We start from the raw sequence: 25,030 nt of genomic DNA, 5'->3' as shown, positions 1-25,030 counted from the left end.
TCCTCGTAAGAAAAGGAAAAAGTTGACAGCTATTATATACACACACAGAGAGAGAGGGAGACAAATAATGGTGCTTAAGCCGTCAGCCAAAACCATGACCTAGACAAAGGGACTGGGCTGGCAAGCTTGCTCGCATACAAAGGAATGCAGAGCAATACGCTTGGTACCAGCTTGGCTGCAGGACTTGCTGGAAGGAGGCGTACAATATGCCATTCCACCATCTTACGCGACTCCGCTCTGGATCTGTGTATGTTTCCTGCTGCATCGACAAAAGTGCTACCTTAGGCAGCAACTTTTTGTCTTCTCCCAGTAACATGACCCATGTCCAGTGTGTATTATAGTGGGCGCAGGTGGCACTGTGGTCTAAACCACTGAGCCTCTTGGGCTTGCTGATCAGAATGTCGGCGGTTCGAATCCCCACAACGAGGTGAGCTCCCGTTGCTCTTTCCCAGTTCCTGCCAACCCAGCAGTTCGAAAGCACATCAGTACAAGTAGATAAGTAGGTACCGCTGCGGTGGGAAGGTAAACAGTGTTTCTATGCACTCTTGGCACTCATCACGGTTCTGTGTGCACAAGTAGCGGTTCAGTCCTGCTGGCCACATGACCCAGAAAACTGTCTGTGGACAAACACCGGCTCCCTTGGCCTGAAAGCGAGATGAGCGCCGCAACCCCACAGTCGCTTTTGACTGGACTTAACCATCCAGGGGTCCTTTACCTTTTTTTTTAACCTTATAGTGGGTTTCCATACACCCAACTCCATTCAAATTACAGAACTTTCAAAGAGAAGTCAGAGAGAACCAGGAGTGAATAAATTAATTAGGACCACCCAAAACATGAACACATGGACTACAAGGGAAACAGGAGCAACTGTGAGGTCACAACTGCATTTTGGAAAATACTTTTCCAAGCGAGATCTAATCTTCTGGACGGCTGCTATTACATTTCTCATTCGCATAAGTTACCCCTTACTCATCACGAAAGCAGTAATTTCCATGACTACTGGTGAATCAGACCCTAGTATATGCCTCTGTAAGGAGAAGGACACTTGCGAATGAAGGGCATACCAAGAAATATTAAAGGAACTAGTACATTCAGCCTTGAGAAAGTACTGTGATGGGGACTGATGCATGAAAGCAGCCTCTGGCTATTATAAAACCACATTAAGGAGATTGGGACCATCTGCCCCCTTTTGATGCTGCAAGAACAGATGGACAAAAGCATAGACTGCTGAGAAGCACCGCAGACTCCCATTTTCAGGGTTTTCAGATAGATAGGCTTCTGTTTGGAACAGTTTGTTTCATGCAAACTCCAAACTGGGATTGCATTAGTGTGTGTCTTTGGCATTTGCAATTCTTAAATATATATATCAAGTTTAGGAAGTCAGGGTGAATTCAGCAGCTTTATGAATACGTCTTAGGATGCAAAACCATTCTTCTTGGGGGCAAATCTCCTGCCAGACTCCCCCAACTTGCTCACTAGTCTGAATTAGGGAAGTTACGTTGACAAGTTTTGCTTTTGTCTTTAATTTTTGGCACCGCAACACTTTTATCGAGATACCCCTAAGGTGGAATGTAGCGCTAACTTGCTGTATTCTGACTTGTTTCTTCCTTAGTTTGCTCGTGATATTTGTGGGTTTTTTAAAGGCACTCTACTAAAGTCCACCGTATGAAGTTATGAAATGCGAGAGGTTTGGGAAAACTCAAATGAATAATTTGTTGCCACATTTCATTAGCATATTAGCCCAGGTGAGAAGCTTCCAGTGCCTTTTTCTGCAGCCTATTATCATTATCATTAAATATACAATATACATATAAAAGTTCACAGAGCATTACAATAAAAGCATCAAAGAATCACCCCTTCCCTTAAAAGTAAGAAGCCCTAATACAGAAGAAATTTTCCAAAGGGCTGAATGTGGAAAGCTACTGATTCAAACAAGTCATATGAAAGTTGGCAAGTTTTAAATAGATGTGGACACGGACACACACACAGAGAGAGAGAGAGAGAGAGAGAGAGAGAGAGAGAGAGAATATAAGTGCAACACATATTCAGCTAACATTGAAAGCACACAATGTCCCCAAAGAATCACAAGAACTGCAGTTTCTTATCACAGAGCTACAGTTCCCAGCATCAGTGGCAGATCTTGGGCTCTCCAATTTCAGCTGTGCCTTGTGCAATGCTAAAATGTGCCCCCTCTGCACCTCTCATGCTCCGTTATAGAGCATTTTGGCACCCCCTGCTGTGCAGTGACCAGTGCAACCATACCCGCCATGCCCCCCTAAAACAGCTTCTGTGGCACCATTAACTTAGGGTTGCCATACATCCAGAATTTCTAGACATACTGTGGTTGGTAGCAGTGTCCAGACAGAAATTGCCCCCTCTCCCAAAGAAGTCCAGGAAAATCTGGACGCATGGCAACCCATGTTGGGAAACTTTGGGTCCGGATTTCCACTGTTTGAAATATGCCAACCCTAAACAAACCAGCTTACAATATTCTCTGTGCAGAAACTGTTTGCTTTAAATGTGCACTGAATCTGCTTCATTTAAAGTAGATTTAAGTGGATCTGCCCTCAGTCACAAGTTTGCTGGGTTTTGTTTTTTTAAAAAATGTGGTGGTATAATCAGTCATTCCACTCCAGGGTGATGGTCCTTCCTCTGACACCTCTTTTTGCATGACACCTTATGCTAGCCCGGTTCGCACATTGTGATAAGCCAAACACGCAAGCATGCAGGCTCTGGACTCTGGAAGGGAAGGTTCCTTTACTCCACCCCAGTCATCTTGCTGATATGCAACCTGAGCTATGCCTTGGTTTGGTTCGGTGTGTTATCTGAACCCCGTGCTCATGGCTTAGCTCTCCAGGATAAATCATGATCTGTAAACCAGAAGCAAAAGCTTGGCTACTGCTCATAAATGGGCCTGGAGAGACCTAAACCATAAGCCCAGCTTCAGATGGCATGCTGAGCCAAACACACTAGGCTAAAGGGATTTCTATTGGTCTGCTTCAACAACAGGAGAAAGGAAAGAGGCTCTCTTTAGGGTATGTTTAAGCTGTTTAGTTGGCAAGCTCGGGCTTAATTTATGCTGGTGGGCCATCTTAAACTCTTCCATGATCCCGGAGCATTTTATGCACCTCCATTCAATGCCAAAAGGGACGTGGGTGGCGCTGTGGGTTAAACCACAGAGCCTAGGACTTGCCGATCAGAAGGTCAGCGGTTCGAATCCCTGCGATGGGGTGAGCTCCTGTTACTTGCTTTCTGCTCCTGCCAACCTAGCAGTTCGAAAGCACGTCAAAGTGCAAGTAGATAAATAGGTACCACTCCGGCGGGAAGGTAAATGGTGTTTCCCTGCGCTACTCTGGTTCTCCAGAAGTGGCTTAGTCATGCTGGCCACATGACCTGGAAGCTGTACGCTGGCTCCCTCGGCCAATAAAGCGAGATGAGCGCCGCAACCCCAGAGTCGGTCACGACTGGACCTAATGGTCAGGGGTCCCTTTACCCTTTACTATTCAATGCCAAGTAGTGATTTCACCATGATCACAATTGATTTCAACCGTGATTCCCAGGTAGGGGGAGGCCCCTGTCCATGTAGACCAGGCATAGGCAAACTCGGCCCTCCAGATGCTTTGGGACTACAACTCCCATCATCCCTAGCTAACAGGACCAGCAGTCAGGGATGATTGTAGTCCCAAAACATCTGGAGGGCCAAGTTTGCCTATGCCTGATGTAGACAATGGACCAGTAGTCTGGACTCATATTAGGCAATTCACTATGTTCTTCCTATGCAGAGGGTGTTTTTAGCCAGCGTGTCTACATCCCCATGCCATGATTAAGCCACAGGAATCTGCCTCCTTCCAGGAAAACAGATGAGCACAATTCTGGAAGTAGAACCAAATGAGCATTAACTAGCATTATCACATACTCAACAGATATAACGAAAGACAATGAAGTAAATTAGCGCTTGCATTTCCAACCTCTCAATTTAATTAATTTAAAAAAAAAAAAAAAGTTTTATCGAAGCATAGCGACAATTACTAACAGTCCAAAAGCATAGTAGCAGGGATATTACGTCATACCAAAGAGGAGGGGAAGGAGAAACACAGTAATATATCCATATCTCTCAAGCTGGCACAAATGGTGCATGTTGATCATCTAAGTATAAAGCATAAGATGATATAGAAGCTGGGTTCTGCATCACTCTGGACACCTACAATTTGTATGTTGTCTATGAGTTTTATTGGGACGCGGGTGGTGCTGTGGGTAAAACCTCAGCGCCTAGGACTTGCCGATCGCATGGTCAGCGGTTCGAATCCCCGCGGTGGGGTGAGCTCCTGTCGTTCGGTTCCAGCTCCTGCCCACCTAGCAGTTCGAAAGCACAATTAAGTGCAAGTAGATAAATAGGTACCACTTTCTAGCGGGAAGGTAAACGCCGTTCCGTGTGCTGCTCTGGTGCCAGTTCGCCAGAGCAGCTTCGTCACGCTGGCCACGTGACCCGGAAGTGTCTGCGGACAGCGCTGGCTCCCGGCCTCTAGAGTGAGATGAGCACACAACCCTAGAGTCTGTCAAGACTGGCCCATACGGGTAGGAGTACCTTTACCTTTTATGAGTTTTTATACCACAAAGACAAATCTAGATTTTCAAAATTCTGTGGCTGGACTACTGAAATCCTAGCTGCATATAGCATCCATGGGGAAAGTTCTTTAGAGTGACAAGCCCTAAATAGATAGTTGAGTATATCACTTTAGTGCTTTGTTTTGTTTGAACCTCCTGGACATGCTATCTTTTACAAGGATTTTTAACATTCTGTCCCCCCCCCCCCCCCAGCTTACTGCTCACTAAATATTTAACAGTGCCATCAAGTGGCAAAAGCTTTTGTTAGCTCCAGATTCTTAGAAGCGCTCTGTGATTTGCAGCAACCAGACAAGTGAGAGGAGCTTCGGTGCAAAACATCTACCGGTAATTTGTACATGTCAGCCTTCCACAACCTGGTGCCCTTGAGATGTTTTGGACTTGTTTCCTTGGTGTGAGGTTTCTCAAGTGGGGAGTTAAATGAATGCTTTGCTTTGCTCCTCTTCGAACGCTAGTGCCAGGCCAGTCTCCCTGTCCAGACATCTTCAAATGCACAACTGCAGGCTGCTATCACAAACACCTGCATGCAGAAATCACTCTGCACTTCTCTGCCAAACAGACAGGTGCAGGGTTGCTAGACCGCCAGGGCTGATCTGAAGTCTCCAGGGCTACCTGCCCCCCCCTCCAGCTGGTGGTACAGGGTTAGGCTCCCTAGAAGGGGTTGAGTAAGTTTAGAAAGATGGGGGTTCAAGAGGTGTGAGAAATATTGCTTCAACATGTAAAAACAGCAACATAATTGCATTATCATAAAGGGAAATATGATGGGCTAGGAACACTCCCCCCCGATACATCATCTATCAAGAGGCAGGCTTGGAGCGCTGATTATGTAAGGCTAGATAAACTGATAATTGCAATCACAGCCAAACACCACAGTGAGCTGATTGCAGATTGCCAGCTTTCCTCTGACATTGGTGGTGTGTTCATGTGACTGCCTTAGAGGACACTGAAGTTACTGGAGTTTTCCCCCAATGCCGTTTCACAGCTTTCCACATTAACTGTTCACCCTGGCAAGGCCTCTTTAGTGTTTACATTCATTTCTGTGTTTTTTGTGGTCTTGAAGGGATGGGGGGGGGGGCTTTATCCCATGCAAGGGTGTTCACAGTTTGGCTAGAGGAGTTATGAGTGGTTTAAGGCATCCAAGCAATGTGAAGCTGGTTTGAGAGACAGGGCATCGGGCACTAGCATTTTGTGAAAACTACAGGGTGCATGTGCATTTTGGAGAATACAGTGGTACCTCGGGTTAAGTACTTAATTCATTCCGGAGGTCTGTTCTTAACCTGAAACTGTTCTTAACCTGAAGCACCACTTTAGCTAATGGGGTCTCCTGCTGCCGCCATGATGCCAGAACACGATTTCTGTTCTCATCCTGAAGCAAAGGTACTATTTCTGGGTTAGTGGAGTCTGTAACCTGAAGCAAATGTAACCCGAGGTACCACTGTATTGTCTGAACACAGATTAAAAGCCAAGCATTGGAAACACATCAAATACACAATGAAGTGTGAACATAGCCATGCACTGGGAATATGCTTTCTCACGAGCACCCACGTACACATGTACACATGTGTGTGCGTCTGCACAAAACAGTACACTGAACATCACCCGACAAATTAACTGAGATTAGCAGCAATCTCCGCAAAGCCCCAGAGCCTATCTGAAGCTGAAGCTCTGGATGCAAAGCAGCGAAGGCCTGGAACTGAATTAGTCAGTTTGGGATTGCATCCTCATCAGCTGGGGAGCTGCATGTGAAAAGCGATAAAGAGGCCTTCTAAAGAAGGAAAAGAAATTGCTCTTTCCAGAGCGAACTGAAGAAATATGACAGGTGAGATTTGCACACTGAGGAAGGAGCCTGCGGTGCAACAAACTTGGAATGTCTGGGGGGCAGAACAGAAAGAAAGTTGCTTCCTTCTCTTTTTCTCTCTAGCCAGAGACAAGTGAAGTTTTCTGTGTTCTCAGATTCACCACTTGATTGGAATACAGCTGAGGGAAAACCAACCTTTGTTTAAAGAAGATAAGCAAGTTTCCATCCCTTGTAGCTTGGAAATAACTAGGGAGAACTATTGATCATAGAATCATAGAATTGCTGAGTTGGGAGATGCTGTCTAATTGTAGAGTTGGGAGATGCCGCAACAACAAACCTAGACAGCATCTTAAAAAGCAGAGACATCACCTTGCCAACAAAGGTCCGTATAGTTAAAGCTATGGTTTTCCCAATAGTGATTTATGGAAGTGAGAGCTGGCTGATCGCCAAAGAATTGATGCTTTGAATTCTGGTGCTGGAGGAGACTCTTGAGAGTCCCATGGACTGCAAGAATATCCAACCTATCCATTCTGAAGTAAATCAGCCCTGAGTGCTCCCTGGAAGGACAGATCCTGGAGCTGAGGCTCCAATACTTTGGCCACCTCATGAGAAGAGAAGATTCTCTGGAAAAGACCCTGATGTTGGGAAAGATGGAGGGCACAAGGAGAAGGGGACGACAGAGGATGAGATGGCTGGACAGTGTTCTCGAAGCCACAAACATGAGTTTGACTAAACTGCGGGAGGCAGTGGAAGACAGGAGTGCCTGGCGTGCTCTGGTCCATGGGGTCACAAAGAGTCGGACACGACTAAACGACTAAACAACAACAAGAACAACACTCTGGATGCGTTTAAATTGCCCTGTACACTGAAACTGTCAGTGATGAAAAGGAGGTTGGAACTGTTCAAAATAAAGAATGAATAAATGAAATAAGCTCCATGTCATGTTCACTGGAACCAGCAGCTCAGCCCCATTTTTTGTTCCATCTGCGAAGAGTCTTCCCATGTTAGAAGCAAAGATAAACAGGAAGGTTCCTCTTTGAGTGGGAACAGTAAAGTGCTTTGAAATTGAAGGATAATTTGAACACAAACAGCCAGTGACTGGAACAGCACATTCTTGCTGTAAGGCTATAGCACTTCATTGCAAACCGATGTTCTTATTGCTCCTCTACAAGCTCGTTGTTAGGGATTTCTCTAGCACTCAGTGGCCTTACGACTGAAATACGGGTGCTTTTCTGAGCAAAAATAGCCCCTGCTTCAAAGTGGAAACAACCACTCACTAAACTGCAGGCTGCGCAATATGCTTCGCATTGGAAGAAGTTCTGAACGGAACTCTTCCTTATTCCTGTGTCTGCATTCATGAAACAGTTCGTGTTTAAAAGGAAATCATCCCAGGAATGACAAGGGCACAAAGAAGCATGAGGCTCTTTTGAGGGTAAAAGGGCACCCAAAGAAATGCAACATGAATTCCCAAAATGTATTTTAAAGGTTATACGCCCAGGACTTGAACTGGGACTGAGACAGGCAATCCATTTTTGCCACAAGAACTGGTTTATAAAGCAAAGAGTAGCATTTTCAACAATGGAAGAAAAATGATAACATGGTACTGGGCATGGGAATTCAGCATCCCAGGAACCTCAAAAAAATAAAAGTTCCTAGCCCTCATGGACATGAAGGCAAGCTTATTCCTCACTCCCAGTGTGGAATAAGATGGGGAAGAGGCAGAGTCACAGCCCCACAGCACTGAGGAGGGGCCACCAGTCCCACAGGCATCAGTGATGGCAGGTGAGGGATCCATAGTGATCTACTGCCACCCACTGGAGGGTGCAGATCCAATGCCTGTCCATGCTCCTTGCCTGTAATTCGCTGCAGTGCAGTTTTCTCAGGCTCCATCTGCTGGCCAATTAAAAATGAAATTGATATACCGGCTGGCCTGGAAGAAATTAGGCAAAGTATCGAAGAACTTAAATGACTGAACTGCAATCCAGCTTCTGGCTAGGATTGACGACATACTTCGGGACATTATTCTCCATGTGCTATATTTGTTCAGAGGCCGTGCAGTCTAATGAGGGTCGTCAGCTTCACATGTGCCTAGCGATGCTTTATGCTTTGGAAATGTATTAGTACAAGGGATTGCATTAGAGCATTCGTTCAGGCTGATTCGCAGAGGCTAATCTGCAACCTCCAGCAATCACGCAGAAGAGCCTTTAGCCTGCTCTAATGATGATTCACAAGACTTTACGACATCATCAGGGTGGTCGCCCTGCCAGTGGGCAATGCCTTCACTTTCCCAACTCAAGCATCTCCCAGCTCCTTCACACAACCAGAAGCTATGCCTGGCCAAATATCCAACTCAAAGTGCAACTCGCCACACAGCCAAGTGGCTGTCAGATGAAACCTGTCCTGTGGCCAAGCCATGAAACTGCCTTGTAACTGGGTTAGTCTGTCAATCAAGCCAAGGTCTGCTTTAGTCTCATGGGTAGTGGATCACCAAAGCCTCAGGTGAGGATGGGGAAATCTGTCCATTTCGGATTCTCTCTGTTTCTCATTTTTGCAGTCATTGGTTTCCCACATTTCCACATGAATTTGCTTTTTTTGTTTTTAATGCCATTATGAAAATTCACCCACATTTTAGTGCCAGTTTCTCTTTATAATTTTGCCTGCCGTAGAACTATCTGCAAAGCAATTTCCCCTAATAACAACACATTTTTGTACATTATGCCTGCTTGTTTTGCATCTTTACCATATACGTATATGTATACCTTTAGTCTAGTATATGCATTTTTTTTTTGTACACATTAGTTGGCTGCAGAACAGCACTTCAAAATCTGGGTAAACGTCTATTTCCAAGGATGGCTGTGTTTTGGTTTGCATGTTACTTTTGTTTTGGACCCGGAAGAGGGCAGGATGGAATGTGAGTGGGGGCCAGGAACAAAACCCCAGCAGAAAATGGTTGCTGGCTGTATTAGTTGCTGAAAACCAGAGGAGGGGAAAGTACTCTCGTGCTCAAATCTGCTCGCTGGTTTAACACAGGCATTGGGTTGGCCACAGTGAGAACAGGATGCTGGACTGAGCAGCCTATGGGCCTCATCTTGCAGGTGGTGGTTCTTATTGGGCTCATCTGGACAAGTTTTCAACAGCATAGCTCCTCTCCTTCTCCTGACTGTCCCAATGAGAAATGACAGGATCAGCAGAAAGTGAGAAGGTCATTGGCAAAGGCACCTTAATGCCTTGCACTCTGGTTCCATTTGTGAGTTGAGTGTGGAAGAGTTGGGGGCTGCAGCATAACTTCCTTAAGCTACGTGTGCCTGTCCATGCCACACGCGTACGCACATGAAGACTTACGATAACAACAAATGCCAATAGTCAGAAAGGAAAGAAAGCAGGTTTTCTCAGGAAAGTTGGGTGGGTTTTGGCAGAAAGTATAATAATAATAATAATAATAATAATAATAATAATAATAATAATAAATTATTTATACCCCTCCCATCTGGCTGGGTTTCCCCAGCGACTCTGGGTGACTTCCAACACAACACTAAAATACAATAGTCTGTTAAACATTAAAAGCTTCCCTAAACAGGGCTGCCTTCAAATGTCTTCTAAAAGTCTGAGAGTTGTTTTTCTCTTTGACATCAATGGGAGGGCGTTCCACAGGGCGGGTGCCACCACCAAGAAGGCCCTTTGCCTGGTTCCCTGTAACCTCACTTCTCACAGGGAGGGAACTGCCAGAAGGCCCTCGGCGCTGGACTTCAGTGTCCAGGCTGAACGATGGGGGTGGAGACGCTCCTTCAGGGATACTGGACCGAGGCAGTTTAGGGCTTTAAAGGGCAGCACCAGCACTTTGAATTGTGCTCCGAAACGTACTGGGAGCCAATGCAGATCTCTCAGGACTGGTGTTATGTGGTCCCGGCGGCCACTCCCAGTCACCAGTCGAGCTGCCGCATTCTGGATTAATTGCAGTTTCCGGGTCACCTTCAAAGGTAGCCCCACATAGAGCGCATTGAAGTAGTCCAAGTGGGGGATAACTAGAGCATGCACCACTCTGGCAAGACAGTCCGCGGGCAGGGAGGGTCTCAGCCTGCGTACCAGATGGATCTGATAAACAGCTGCTCTGGACACAAAATTGACCTGTGCCTCCATGGACAGCTGTGACTCCCAGGCTGTGCACCTGCACACCCACAGAAGCATGAAAGTATTCTGCTTCTTCGCTCTGACATTTTAGAGTAGCATAAGAAGGAAGCAAAACAAGCCTGGCTCCAGATCCTTGGAAGTGCCAGGGTGAAGATATGTGGCTGTCAGGGATCGAGCCAGAGGCAAGACCCTGCGTCACCTCCTTGGACTGCCAGGAACTCAGGTCCAGGCAGCAAGGCTCAGTATTGACAGCAGTGAGCACAGCTTGCTCAGCAAGTGAAAAAAGAAGACTGTTTTGATATGCATTGACCATGCCTTCCCCAAAAGCCCAGAGGCAAGGAGCAGTAAGAATAGCTGGACTCAGCAGACAGCACAGAGAAGAAAGAGACAAGGTGTCCTATGTGTCAGAAGTGGGCAGGCTTGGTCCAGGAGGAAACGCATCAGCCCTGGCAGGTACACCATTTGAAAAGCTCTCCTTGCGCTATCAGTTAAGAAGAATCTCTATCGTCTCATTTTCAAACTAACTTACAAGATCCGTGTCCCACGATAAACAAATCCTTGTACTTGGGGTTCCTGGAAGAAAAATAGGGCCATTAGCATTTAAGCCACCTAAATGGTATGCAGCGACACATGCTTATACTGTGCACATGAATAATAATAATAATAATAATAATAATAATAATAATAATAATAATAATATTTATAGCCTGCCCATCTGGCTGAGTTTCCCCAGCCACTCTGGGCGGCTCCCAATCAAGTGTTAAAAACACAGGGCTGCCTTCAGATGTCTTTTAAAGATAGGATAGCTGCTTATTTCCTTCACATCTGAATGGACTTTTGTGAGTCTACAGATGAGGACTGTGTTCCTGGAGACACTTATGAACAGCAGTGTGTCAATCTGGGCCTTGTGAACTCAGGCACTTTGGAAAATTCCTCCGGAATATTTTAAGCCAGATGAAAAAATATGGGACCAGTGCTTATGGATGTGGAACACAGATCCAGATTTACATCCCTTTACACCCATTCATATTTGATATTAAAGGCCTCTATGACCTCCGGATTTGGCTTCCCTAAGTTTCGAGTTCAGCTCGTTAGGAAGATTTATCGGCTGCTAGAAGCTTTGAGATGGAAGCACAGTTCATTAAAGCCAGCGTCCATTGGTCAGTAATAGAGACAGTGCTTTTTTCTGGGGGTAAGCATTCCCCTAAACATTTTGTGAATCCAAGTTTGGCCTCATTGAGGGGCAGTATTTCAATATGAGTAGGAAAATGAGAGTACCCCTAAACATTTTTTTTAAGGAAAAAAAGCACTGAGTAGAGCTCCCATTGTTAGGTCCCTGCTGCTGCCAACCTAGCAGTTCAAAAGCATGTCAAAGTGCAAGTAGATAAATAGGTCCCGCTCCGGCGGGAAGGTAAACGGCGTTTCCGTGCGCTGCTCTGGTTCGCCAGAAGCGGCTTAGTCCTGCTGGCCACATGACCCGGAAGCTGTACGCCGGCTCCCTCGGCCAATAAAGCGAGATGAGCGCCGCAACCCAAGTCGGCCATGACTGGACCTAATGGTCAGGGGTCCCTTTACCTTTACCTTTAGAGTGCATAAATGTTTTGCATACAAAAGGTTTCACGTACAATCCCTGATATCTCCAGCTTAAAAGGATCTGGTATAATGTGATGCAAAAGGCCTTCGCCACAGAGTCTACAGAAGAACTTGCCATTGGCAGAGATAGCACAAGGCCACATGGACAGTCAAACCCCCCATAAAACATCTTACCTATGCTCCTAAAAGAAATAACCTTACAATTTCCAGGAATGCTATGATCCTGGCAATAGGTGGCAAAACAACGAGACTGGCTATTTCCTGGAAAACCACTGAATTTAACAAATATTGTTGACAAGATTAACCAGGACTAATAAGGATAGTATAGGGACGCAGGTGGCGCTGTGGGTTAAAGCCTCAGCGCCTAGGACTTGCCGATCGAAAGGTCGGCGGTTCGAATCCCTGCGGCGGGGTGCGCTCCCGCTGCTTGGTCCCAGCGCCTGCCAACCTAGCAGTTCGAAAGCACCTCCGGGTGCAAGTAGATAAATAGGGACCGCTTACCAGCGGGAAGGTAAACGGCGTTTCCGTGTGCGGCTCTGGCTCGCCAGAGCAGCGATGTCACGCTGGCCATGTGACCCGGAAGTGTCTCCGGACAGCGCTGGCCCCTGGCCTCTTAAGTGAGATGGGCGCACAACCCCAGAGTCTGTCAAGACTGGCCCGTACGGGCAGGGGTACCTTTACCTTTACCTTAATAAGGATAGTCAGGAAAGATGTTTCTCAAATTCTGAACTCTGCTTCAATTTAAAGAGGATTTTGTCCATGTGGAATGTGCTTGTTGCTTGTTCAGGAATATGCTAACCAATCAAGCGTATTTGCTGACTGTTGCTCCTTATGTCGACTGACAGTTTTCAGAGAGCCAAATTAATTAACTAGCTAATTAAAATACAACAATGTGTGATTTTTGCTGTGAAGCTGATTTGTGCACACCAGGGGGAAGAATCAAGCAAGAATGTAGCAAGGTATGGTCTCTGAACCACACACCGAATATGATTTTTTGCCTAAACCAAAGGAGGGAAGAGAGCTCTTGTGCCCAAATCCTGCTTTTGAGTTTCCCAGAGAACAGGATGATGGTCCAGCAGGCACTTCTTATGCTCGTATTTTTTCTTTGGAATGAACACAAAGAATGATTTCCTCTGTTTCTGTCACCCCCTGGATTAGCTGCGGGATCCCAGAGCCATGCAACAGGCTGTCAGAAGGACCCCAAACCATAAGACTGCGCCACCTTTCCCCCTGCCAACAAGAATGTCTCCCTTTTGCTTGGAGGCCAAGAAGAAGCTGATGGAAAAGGCAAGATGCATATTGTCAGAAATATGTTTAAATGGGCTTGTAATAACTGAGACTCTGAACCAACTGAAGATCTTTAGAACATCTCGCTGGATTTTAAACTAAACGACTACACTGATTAAGTAAGGGATTACATTTACCTATTGCAATTGGTGATTTAAAAAATTCACGGTATGCATTTCGCTCAGCAACATCTGGTTAATAATAATAATAATAATTTATTTATAGCCCACCCATCTGGCTGGGTTTCCCCAGCCACTCTGGGCAGCTTCCAACAAAAGATTAAAAATACATTAAAACATCAGTCATTAAAAGCTTCCCCAAACAGGGCTGCCTTCAGATGTCTTCCAAATGTCAGGTAGGCAATAAACAACTATTTTACTTTTAAAAGACACCTGAAGGCGGCCCTGTTTAGGGAAGTTTTTAATGACTGATGCTGTATTGTTCTTGATATTTGGTTTGAAGCTGTCCAGATTGGCTGGGGAGACCCAGTCAGATGGGCGGGGTATAAATAATAAATTATTATTATAGTTTTTTATTTCTTTGACATCTGATGGGAGGGCGTTCCACAGAGCAGGCACCACTACCGAGAAGGCCCTCTGCCTGGTTCCCTGTAGCTTTGCTTCTCGCAGCGAGGGAACCACCAGAAGGCCCTCGGCGCTGGACCTCAGTGTCCGGGCAGAACGATGGGGGTGGAGACGCTCCTTCAGGTCTACTGGGCCGAGGCCGTTTAGTAAACCACCTTTTACTTTATTGTCCCTTTAACTTTTGCAAAAAGTTTTGCATGGTCACCTGAAGGCAGCTGTTTTCAAGCTGGTGGAATGTTACACTAACTTCCATAAATGCATTCCAGAAAAGCCCATTTGTGCCCGGCAAACGCATGAGAGTGTGTATTACAGTGACATTAAATAAGGAAGACTGGAGGCTGTGCACTAACTGGGTAGCTTAAGCAGTTCTTATTCACCCACTTCTGCGCAAAATCTTGTATGAATCCCCAAGCAATGAAGGAAAAGCAACCCAGGCGATACCAAAGGCATGCCCTCCTTCTGAAGCGCTCTTAAGGAAGCAATTGAAAGCTGCACGGAATCGACTCACCAGCAGAGGGCAGTGACTGCCAGTCTCTTGGCTTTATCATACTGAAACTTCCACAGTGGAAGGAGGGTCCCCAGGTTATCTCTGTACTCATCAGATGTGTCTTCGAAGTATTTGAAATCTAGGAAGGGGAACAATCACATTCAGAAATAGGTTTTCGATCCATGTACGGCTGGGCCAACGTGATCTACGGTTAGTGCCAGTTTTCACTTGACTCAGGTATAATAATAATAATAATAATAATAATAATAATAATAATAATAATAATTTATTATTTATACCCCGCCCATCTGGCTGGGTTTCCCCAGCCACTCTGGGCGGCTTCCAACAAAATATTAAAATACTGTAATGCATCAAACATTAAAAGCTTCGCTAAACAAGGCTCGTTCAGATGTTTTCTGAAAGTCTGGTAGTTGTTGTTTTCTTTGACATCTGGTGGAAGGGCATTCCACAGGGCGGGTGCCACTACCGAGAACGCCCTCTGTCTGGTTCCCTGTAACCTCACTTCTCACAGGGAGGGAACCGCCAGAAGCCCTCGGTGCTGGACCTCAGTGTCCAGGTAGAACGATGGGGGTGGAGACACTCTTTCAGGTATACTGGGCCGAGGCCGTTTAGGGCTTTAAAGGTCAGCACCAACACTTTGAATTGTGCTCAGAAACGTACTGGGAGCCAATGTAGGTCTTTCAAGACCGGTGTTATGTGATCTCGGTGGCCGCTCCCAGTCACCAGTCTAGCTGCCGCATTCTGGATTACTTGTAGTTTCTGGGTCACCTTCAAAGGTAGCCCCACACAGAGCGAATTGCAGTAGTCTAAGCGGGAGATAACCAGAGAATGCACCACTCTGGCGAGACAGTCCGCGGGCAGGTAGGGTCTCAGCCTGCTTACCAGATGTAGGTGGTACACAGCTGCCCTGGACACGGATTTGACCTGTGCCTCCATGGACAGCTGTGAGTCCAAAATGACTCCCAGGCTGCGCACTGGTCCTTCAGGGGCACAGTTACCCCATTCAGGACCAGGGAATCCTCCACACCTGCCCACCTCCTGTCCCCCAGAAACAGTACTTCTGTCTTGTCAGGATTCAACCTCAATCTGTTAGCTGCCATCCATCCTCCAACCGCCTCCAGACACTCACACAGGACCTTCACCACCTTCACTGGTTCTGATTTGAAAGAGAGGTAGAGCTGGGTAACATTCACATATTGATTGATACACAGCCTAAACACCCTGATGATCTCTCCCAGCGGCTGCATGTAGATGTTGAAAAGCATGGGGGAGAGGACAGAACCCTGAGGCACCCCACAAGTGAGAGCCCAGGGGTCTGAACACTCATCCCTCCCACCACCACTTTCTGAACACGGCCCAGGAGGAAGGAGCGGAACCACTGTATGACCGTGCCCCCAGCTCCCAGCCCCTCAAGACGGTCCAGAAGGATGTTATGGTCGATGGTATCAAAGGCCGCTGAGAGATCCAGCAAAACTGTGCAGCAGACACTGACAGCTGAGAATCAAAGAATCAGAGAATCAGAAGGGACCCCAAGGGTCATCTAGCCCAACCCGCTGCAATGAGGGAAGTCCATTCCCCCCCCCCCCGATGTGTCCTGTTAAAATTAGCAATGAAGTGAATTTATTTATTTATTCCATTTACATTCCACTGCTTTCTCAAATGAGCTCAAAGGGGCAGGTATGGTTCTCTCACCTTCCTCATTTAATCCCCACAACAACTCTGTGAGGTAGTTTAAGATGAGAGGCACTCACTGGCCAAAGGTCACCCAGCTGCCAGGTGAGGATGTCCCCTCCTTCATCCCAGTATTATTGTGCTATGGGTTTGTTTTGTTTTGTTCTGTCCTGCACTCCACTCTGCCTGCTTTCCAGTTTAACTTGGATAATTTCTCAAATTTAATTTCAGACTGGGAGCATATGCAATCTCTGTTCCACCACCACCACTCTTCTGTTACTGATGAGCACACACACATTTAATTAAATCGTGGCGCAAAGGGGAATCCATTTGAACCTGGAGAATCCTGCTACATCACTGCACACATTCACTGGTGCTTGTCGGTGAACTGTTAAGGAGGGAGGGAAGGGTAGGAGCTACAAATTGGAGGAGTGTGGATTTGCGGTGATTTCAACAAAATACAGGAACAAAAAAACGGGACTCCTGGTTACTCCAAAGGTGTCGCACACCTTGGGCAATGTCGTCAAAGGTGTTCTGGTTGACCATCCGCTCCACGATCTTTGCTGCCTTCGTCACCTTGGTGATGTCATCACTCTGTTGGGAGGAAATACAAAACAGAGAGGAGGGTCATACCCCTGTCGTGCTGGAAGAAGAGGAATTAGACGGAAGACCTCTGCCACTGGACTCCCTTGCATACCTCTCTGTTGGAGGAACTGGACATGAATAACAGTAAATAATAATAACTTTTATTTATACCCCGCCCTCCCCAGCCAGCGGCTAACACCAGGTATAAAACAATTGATTAAAATGCAACTTAAAAACAAGATTAAAATACAACATTAAAATGCAGCCTCATTTCGGTAGAAACTCAAATCTAAAACTTTTTGGGGATGAAAACGTCAAATCTTCATCAAGGCCAACTATCTAAACTGGTCCTACGTGGGCCAGAAAAAAGCCAGGGAAGTCCCCAAATAGGAGTTCCATCACAGAAGGAGAAAGGGAAAAGGATAGAGGGGAAGGGGATCAAGTTGATTCCAAGCCAAAGGCCAGGCGGAAGAACTCTGTCTTACAGGCCTTGTGGAAAGAAATCAGTTCCTGCAGGGCCCTGGTCTCATGAAGAAAGGGGTTGGTTTCTTTCGCGGGCACAAAGCACTCCATGTATTAGATAAGCTAACAGGTGCAAGGTCAGCGAGGACAGTTGCTATGGTAACAGCACAGTGCCGTCTATATAAGTGATTAAGGCACACCAGATCAGCAACCCGGGGTCCTGTGCTGAGATTCAGTCCGTGAGTCTGTTCCTAAGCTGGGCATCTGTGTTGTATCTTGAAGCTGGAGCAACAGAGATAACTTTGCGCTTGTACAAACTTCCATAAACTATGACTTCTATACGATTAAGCACTACTGTGAGCAACACTGGGGAAAAAACCTGAAGCATAATCTTCTTGGTTTGTCTCCATATTTCTGTCTTCGAGGCTCCATAATTCATCAGTGAAAACCATTTTTTCAAGAATGTCGCATTTTAAAGTTCAGATGGCTTTGATCTCTGCAGGCATCTTCTCCATAAGAAGCAATTCTGTAATCTTGTCAAACTAACCCTTGGCAGACAGTCGTCCACGACACTTCCGAGACTAGACTGACAGCCTCAGCTGCTGTCTAGAAACCTATCACATTTAACATCTGCTGGGGTTCTTTTTGTGGAATTAGAATTGCCCAGAGAAGCCACGGACTTGCAGTACAATCCTAATCCTACAAAGAAGTAAGCCTTATTTAAATCAATGGGCCTTACTCCCAGGAGGTAAGGGAGGTTAGGACTGCAGCCTTAGTGGAGCTCCCTAACCTGTTATAATTTATTGAAGTATGTGTGCCTAATACCAAATGATCCTAGGGCAAATATTTCAAAGATGAATGCCTCTTCCAAGATGATGCTTGCCATGAAATACAGTGGTGCCTCGCAAGACGAAATTAATCCGTTCCGTGAGGCTCTTTGTATAGCGGTTTTTTTGTCTTGCGAAGCAAGCCCATTGACAGCTTAGCGGATTAGCGCTATTAGCGGCTTAGCGGCTTTTAGTGGATCAGCTGATAAACGGCTTATCGGCGGATCAGCTGATAAGCAGCTTAGCGGCTTAGGAAAAGGGGGGAAAAGGGGGGAAAAACCTGCAGGAACTCGCAAGACATTTCGTCTTGCGAAGCAAGCCCATAGGGAGATTCGTTTTGCGAAGCGCCTCCAAAACGGAAAACCCTTTCGTCTAGCGGGTTTTCCATCTTGCGAGGCGTTCGTCTTGCGGGGCACCACTGTATAGACATGCATAATCAAAAAGTAAGAATATATGCCTGCTCCAGATTATTTTTACCCTTGTGGAAGCTTGAAATCAAAATATCAAAACTCATTAATCAATTAAAATTTAGCTCAGCATATCACTCGACAAGGGACGCAGGTGGCGCTGTGGGTTAAAGCCTCAGTGCCTAGGACTTGCCGATCGAAAGGTCGGCGGTTCGAATCCCTGCGGCGGGGTGAGCTCCCGTCTTTCGGTCCCAGCTCCTGCCCACCTAGCAGTTCGAAAGCACCCCTAAGTGCAAGTAGATAAATAGGTACCGCTTTATAGCGGGAAGGTAAACGGTGTTTCCATGTGCTGTGCTGGTGCTGGCTCGCCAGTTGCAGCTTCGTCACGCTGGCCACGTGACCCGGAAGTGTCTCCGGACAGCGCTGGCCCCTGGCCTCTTAAGTGAGATGGGCGCACAACCCCAGAGTCTGTCAAGACTGGCCCGTACGGGCAGGGGTACCTTTACCTTTACCTTTACCTATCACTCGACAAGCAGACCAAACTACTGCACCAGGCAAAAAACAAACCCTCTGGCTCCTAGCAAGCTGGAATGTCAGGACCTTGTATCCTAGGTTGTCTAACCATCATGGACTGTGAGCTGAAAATGCTCAACATTGCACCGCTATCAGTCTCTACAGCCACAGCAAGTGCTATAACTCTCCAAAGGTTTGACTTCATCCTTGAAGGCACACTCTTCCATTGTCTTCCAAGAAGTCCGGATGCCAACTAAAAAAGTTGCAAGATTATCAGTATCATCATCTATACTCTACTCCAGGCTTCCTCAACCTCGGCCCTCCAGATGTTTTGAGACTACAATTCCCATCATCCCTGACCACTGGTCCTGCTAGATAGGGATCATGGGAGTTGTAGGTCAAAAACATCTGGAGGACCAAGGTTGAGGAAGCCTGCTCTACTCCGTCCCTGACTGTGCTTTTGGAACCCAACTCTGCTGGGCTCCTCAACTTGAGAAGATTCACCCACACTGAACTGTCTGTGCTGTGGTTTTTTAAATCACTTTTTATTAATAAATATTTCAGTTGAACAAAATAAAATAGAAATAAAAAAGAAATTAAGGGGGGAAGGTATATTATAGCGTTATATATGCAAACAACTACAGTTCCATATATGCCTGTCTAGTATATAGGTAAAGGTAAAGGGATCCCTGACCGTTAGGTCCAGTCGTGACTGACTCTGGGGTTGTGGCGCTCATCTCGCTTTATTGGCCGAGGGAGCCGGTGTACAGCTTTCAGGTCATGTGGCCAGCAGGACTAAGCCGCTTCTGGCGAACCAGAGCAGCGCACGGAAACGCCCTTTACCTTCCCGCCAGAGCAGGACCTATTTAGCTACTTGCACTTTGATGTGCTTTCGAACTGCTAGGTTGGCAGGAGCAGGGACTGAGCAACGGGAGCTCACCCCGTCACGGGGATTCGAACCGCTGACCTTCTGATCAGCAAGCCCGAGGCTCTGTGGTTTAACCCATAGAGGCACCCGCATATATAGGTATATCAATGTTATTATTATCCAAATTCATAAATACAGTGGTACCTCAGGTTAATAACTTAATTGGTTCTGGAGGTCCGTTCTTAACCTGAAGCTGTTCTTAACCTGAAGCACCACTTTAGCTAATGGGGCCTCCTGCTGCCACTGCACCGCCACTGCACGATTTTTGTTCTCATCCTGAAGCAAAGTTCTTAACCTGAGGTAATATTTCTGGGTTAGCGGAGTCTGTAACCTGAAGCGTCTGTAACCTGCAGCGTCTGTAACCCAAGGTACCACTGTAGTGTTATTCATACCCAGATATATATTTTTATAAAATAAAAAAATTCCTTCCAGTAGCACCTTAAAGACCAACTAAGTTAGTTCTTGGTATGAGCTTTCGTGTGCATGCACACTTCTTCAGATACACTGAAACAGAAGTCACCAGACCCTTCTATATAGTGAGAAGGTGGGGCAGGCTCATCACAGCTATCTGCCAATCCCCCAATCCCACCACCCTTCTGAGTAATACCCCTCCCCACCTTCTCACTATATAGAAGGGTCTGGGAACTTCTGTTTCAGTGTATCTGAAGAAGTGTGCATGCACACGAAAGCTCATACCAAGAACTAACTTTAAGGTGCTACTGGAAGGAATTTTTTTATTTTGTTTTGACTATGGCAGACCAACATGGCTACCTATCTGTAACTGGATATATTTTTATAAACACGTTCCAAATATCATTATACTTGTCTGTACATAGCCTACAAGCAATCTGTTCATAAACTGCAAGGGTTGTCATATTTTCAATCCATTGACTGAAGAGGGACAAGGATTTAGCCTTCTAGTGCATCCATATGTCTTTTGGCCATAGTAAGGGCACAAAAGAATCCATTTACGCTGTCCAGTTGTCAAATTCCATATGACAGGTACATAATTCAAAAGAATATTTTCCTCTGGAAATTTTAACTTTTTCCGCTCAGTCATGTTTACATAGCTCAATTCTTTCTCCCAAAACTTAGCGAGCGAAGGAAGCTGTCTGTGCTGTGATCTTGGGCCAGGGCCCTCGCTCTCAGCCTCGCCCTACTTCACAGGGTTGTTGTGAGGACAAAACAGGGGAGAGAAAAACTATGGACAGCACCTTGATCTCCTTGGAGGAAAGAAATGGTGTTTAAATGCAATGAAATAATAATATGAATAATGCCCTCCAGTAAGTCAAGAGACTTAACTGATTATAGGAAGAGAGCTGTTTTTATGCGGGCCCCGATTCTTCGGAGAAGCACTGTGTCACTGCGCAAAGGGAGTGTTACAAGTTTGTGTGTCAGCAAATAAATATCCTAAGATAATTAGGATTCTCCAGCAGTGAGACGCTCCCTGTGCAAGGTTCGCTGAAGCCACCAGCACTTCTGATTGGGCTGCCCACTGTTTCCAGGTGTGATTTATGCTGTATTTTATTGAAATGAATCTTCCGAGGAACTGATATGCCTAATTTATCTCCTTTTAAGATCCTTTTGGAATTGATTTTCCCAGCAACGGCTGCTGACTAGCAAAGTCCTGAAGCGGCAGGGCCAGCTTACCAGCACACTAATTCCTTCCTTCTGGGGATATTAAGTGGCATTATTTTATACAACGGCAATAACATTAATGGAAGCATCCGTTATGACTGCATAATGGTCTGGAGCTAGGAAAACAAACGGCCTGGGCCAGCCATGATATTCATCCTCGATAAAACTGTATGTTTATCTTGGAGCAGCAGCCTGCCTACAACATATAACTCTTCCTTCATGGCCTTTTAATTACCTAGAAACAAACAAACTGCTGTCGTGAGTAATACTACCCGTGCAGGGGTCTCCGGGAATTTGGTACGGAAGTAGCTCACATGCCCAAGAAGAAACGGGATGCAGCCCAGAAATGGAACAAAGATCTAGTTTTCTGCAGGATTCTGGAAGGGCTGATACTTCTCCCATTGGAATTCCACAGACAGCAACAGTTCGCAGTCTGGTACAGCAGAGGACTCTGCCGCACAAAAAGTGCCCTGCCCAAAGAAAGCTAGTAGGTCAATGACTAGGGGAAAGGGCAGGCAAGAATCCTGAAGTGCTAGTTTGCTGTGTGCAGGGAGTATTGTTCTATATTGCTATTATTTATTACATGTATTACAGTGGTGCCTCGCAAGACGAAAAGAATCCGTTCCGCGATTCTCTTCGTCTAGCGGTTTTTTCGTCTTGCGAAGCAAGCCCATTGATGGCTTAGCGGCTTAGCGCTATTAGCTGTTTAGCGGCTTTTAGCGGCTTTTAGCGGCTTATCAGCTTAGCGGATAAGCAGACAAGCGGCTTAGTGGCTTAGAAAATCCCCGTGGCGGGGTGCGCTCCCGCTGCTCGGTCCCAGCGCCTGCCAACCTAGCAGTTCGAAAGCACCCCCGGGTGCAAGTAGATAAATAGGGACCGCTTACTAGCGGGAAGGTAAACGGCGTTTCCGTGTGCTGCGCTGGCTCGCCAGATGCAGCTTGTCACGCTGGCCACGTAACCCGGAAGTGTCTTCGGGCAGTGCTGGCCCCCGGCCTCTTAAGTGAGATGGGCGCACAACCCTAGAGTCGGACACGACTGGCCCGTACGGGCAGGGGTACCTTTACCTTTACCTTTAAAGGTAAAGGGACTCCTGACCGTTAGGTCCAGTCATGGCCGACTTTGGGGTTGCGACGCTCATCTCGCTTTATTGGCCAAGGGAGCCGGCGTACAGCTTCCGGTCATGTGGCCAGCAGGACTAATCCGCTTCTGGCGAACCAGAGCATAGCACGGAAACGCCGTTTACCTTCCTGCCGGAGTGGTACCTATTTATCTACTTGCACTTTGACGTGCTTTTGAACTGCTAGGTTGGCAGGAGCAGGGACCGAACAACGGGAGCTCACCCCGTCATGGGGATTCGAACCGCGACCTTCTGATTGGCAAGTCCTAGACTCTGTGGTTTAACCCACAGCGCCACCCGCGCCCCTGCATTTGCCTAGCAAGCTTCAAATCAGGTTTGACTCAATGAAAGGCGGGCACTCCCTGTTCCCGTTGTCCCTCTGCCGTTTCTCACAGCCATGTCCACCAGCCAGCAGCAAACAAACCCTCCCTTCCTCCCCATTGCTAGCCTGTTACTCACTGGTGCTAATTAATTCCCAAGCGTCTCGGAGGCTCTGCCTCCTTCCTCTGAGTGACCAGTCTGAATAGTTTAAAGGCACATCTGACATCCGGGCAGACTGCGCTCCGAGACCAGGCGGGAAATGGCTGGATTGCTCAGCACTTAATGGATGCTTAATTTCAGTTTTCATCTACGGCTGAGCTAGCCATGACATCTATCATCTCTAATTGGCCAATGCGCGCCTTGCCCCTGCTGGCTGTGGCTCCTCCGTGCTTCCCATGCAGGGACTGGCTCACATCCAAAAGCTGGCTGGTTTCTGTTATAAAGGCAGCGCCAGGAGAGTCATAGAATCATAGAACGGCAGGGCTGGAGAGGAGCGCTCTAGTCCAGCCCCTTCCAATGCAGAAATCATAGCTAACAGAATCAAAGAAAGCTGATGGTAAGGTAAAGGTAAAGGACCCCTGCACGGTTAAGTCCAGTCAAAGGCGACTATGGGGTGCGGCGCTCATCTCGCTTTCAGGCTGAGGGAGCCAGCGTTTGTCCACAGACAGCTTTCCGGGTCATGTGGCCAGCAGGACTAAACTGCTTCTGGTGCAACGGAACACCATGACAGAAACCAGAGCGCACGGAAACGCCGTTTGCCTTCCCATCGCAGTGGTACCTATTTATCTACTTGCACAGATGTGCTTTCGAACTGCTAGGTTGGCAGGAGCTGGGACAGAGCAACAGAAGCTCACCCCATTGCAGGGATTCGAGCTGTCAACCTTTTGATCAGCAAGCCCAAGAGGCTCAGTGGTTTAGACCACAGTGCCACCCCCATCCCTAAAAGTGCAATAGCACTTTTACTGTTAATTACTGCAGTTCTCTGGGTTGGCTAATTTGAGCCTGTTGCAGATAAGGGGAGGCAGTGGGGTCTTTTATAAAAGTTTTGCATTCCCCATAATGACAACTGGGCCTCCCTTTGACTCTTCTATCTGACACAGGAAGGCACCCTCAGAGGTTGACTCAAGCGGTTGAGATTGCTATTTCTAGGGTTGCCATATTTCAAAAAGTGAAAATCCGGACACAAAAGTCATTGAGCGTTGGTGGGTTTGGGGCAAAGTTTGGAGCTTTTCTTTTTCTTTTTCTTTTTTTGCAAAATCTGAAAAAAGAGTTTTTGAGCTATTTTTAAAGAACATCACCAAAAACGACACTGCCGACATGGGTTGCCATATGCCCCAATTTTCCCAGATATTGTTTTAGCAATTTTCCTCCTGGACACAGTATTCCAGCTAGGTCTGGGAAATTCCGGATGTATGTACAAGCTGTATAACTTTGTGGGGTCCACTTTGTAATCTCCTCCCCCATTTTGACCGTGTTTGTTCACACCCAGTCACTTGGGGGCGCTCCCAGATCACTTGCAGCGCATTTGGTGCAAAGGCGAAAGCCCTTTATCTGCCGCAGTTCCACTTCAAGTCCTGGATTCATCAGCTTGCCACAGCCAATCACTACAATCTCAGTTCTGCCCGAGACAGAAACCACAATAACTAAACGAAAGGCTGGCATGGGGCAGTGTATTCACAAGATAAGTCTGGTGCCCTTAACCTGTTGAGATAAGAAGAAATCTCCCCCTTTTCTTCCACAGCTGCCCAATTTAATTACTGGGGGAAGTTTGGGCCAATATTCTCCACCCAACCACCTGGAGCTCTGAGCCAAGAGTGCTCCCATCCCTGCGCCCACCACCATCCCGTGGCTCTCCTAGAATTAGCAGCGGAAAACAATCAAGAGGCAATAGCAAGAGACAGATATCGGCAGTCCAAGTGCCAATTTCAGGCTCACAGTGGGAATTAATGAAGCATGCAGAAGGCAAGGCAATAATGAAGCCCACCCCCCGCCCCCCGGTGGGGGCAATATCTATTTCCTCCTAATGATCTATTTCTGGCA

General features: G+C 46.7%; 1 protein-coding gene across 1 annotated transcript in view; it reads right to left on the bottom strand.

Annotated features, from left to right (window-relative positions):
* The window catches only part of DNAI1 (dynein axonemal intermediate chain 1), a 169,637-nt gene that overhangs the window by 103,497 nt on the left and 41,110 nt on the right, over positions 1 to 25,030 (bottom strand). The window contains exons 10-12 of the mRNA XM_079994837.1: positions 16,702 to 16,786; positions 14,522 to 14,639; positions 11,079 to 11,122 (exon numbers count right to left, since the gene is read on the bottom strand). Of these exons, the coding sequence (XP_079850963.1) occupies positions 11,079 to 11,122; positions 14,522 to 14,639; positions 16,702 to 16,786 (247 nt within the window). The remainder of the gene's footprint in view (positions 1 to 11,078; positions 11,123 to 14,521; positions 14,640 to 16,701; positions 16,787 to 25,030) is intronic.

Source organism: Podarcis cretensis (assembly GCF_951804945.1).
Source record: "Podarcis cretensis genome assembly, chromosome: 11".
Taxonomy (NCBI): domain Eukaryota; kingdom Metazoa; phylum Chordata; class Lepidosauria; order Squamata; family Lacertidae; genus Podarcis; species Podarcis cretensis.
Note: the sequence above shows the minus strand (reverse complement) of the source record. Positions and strands in the feature narration are given on the sequence as shown.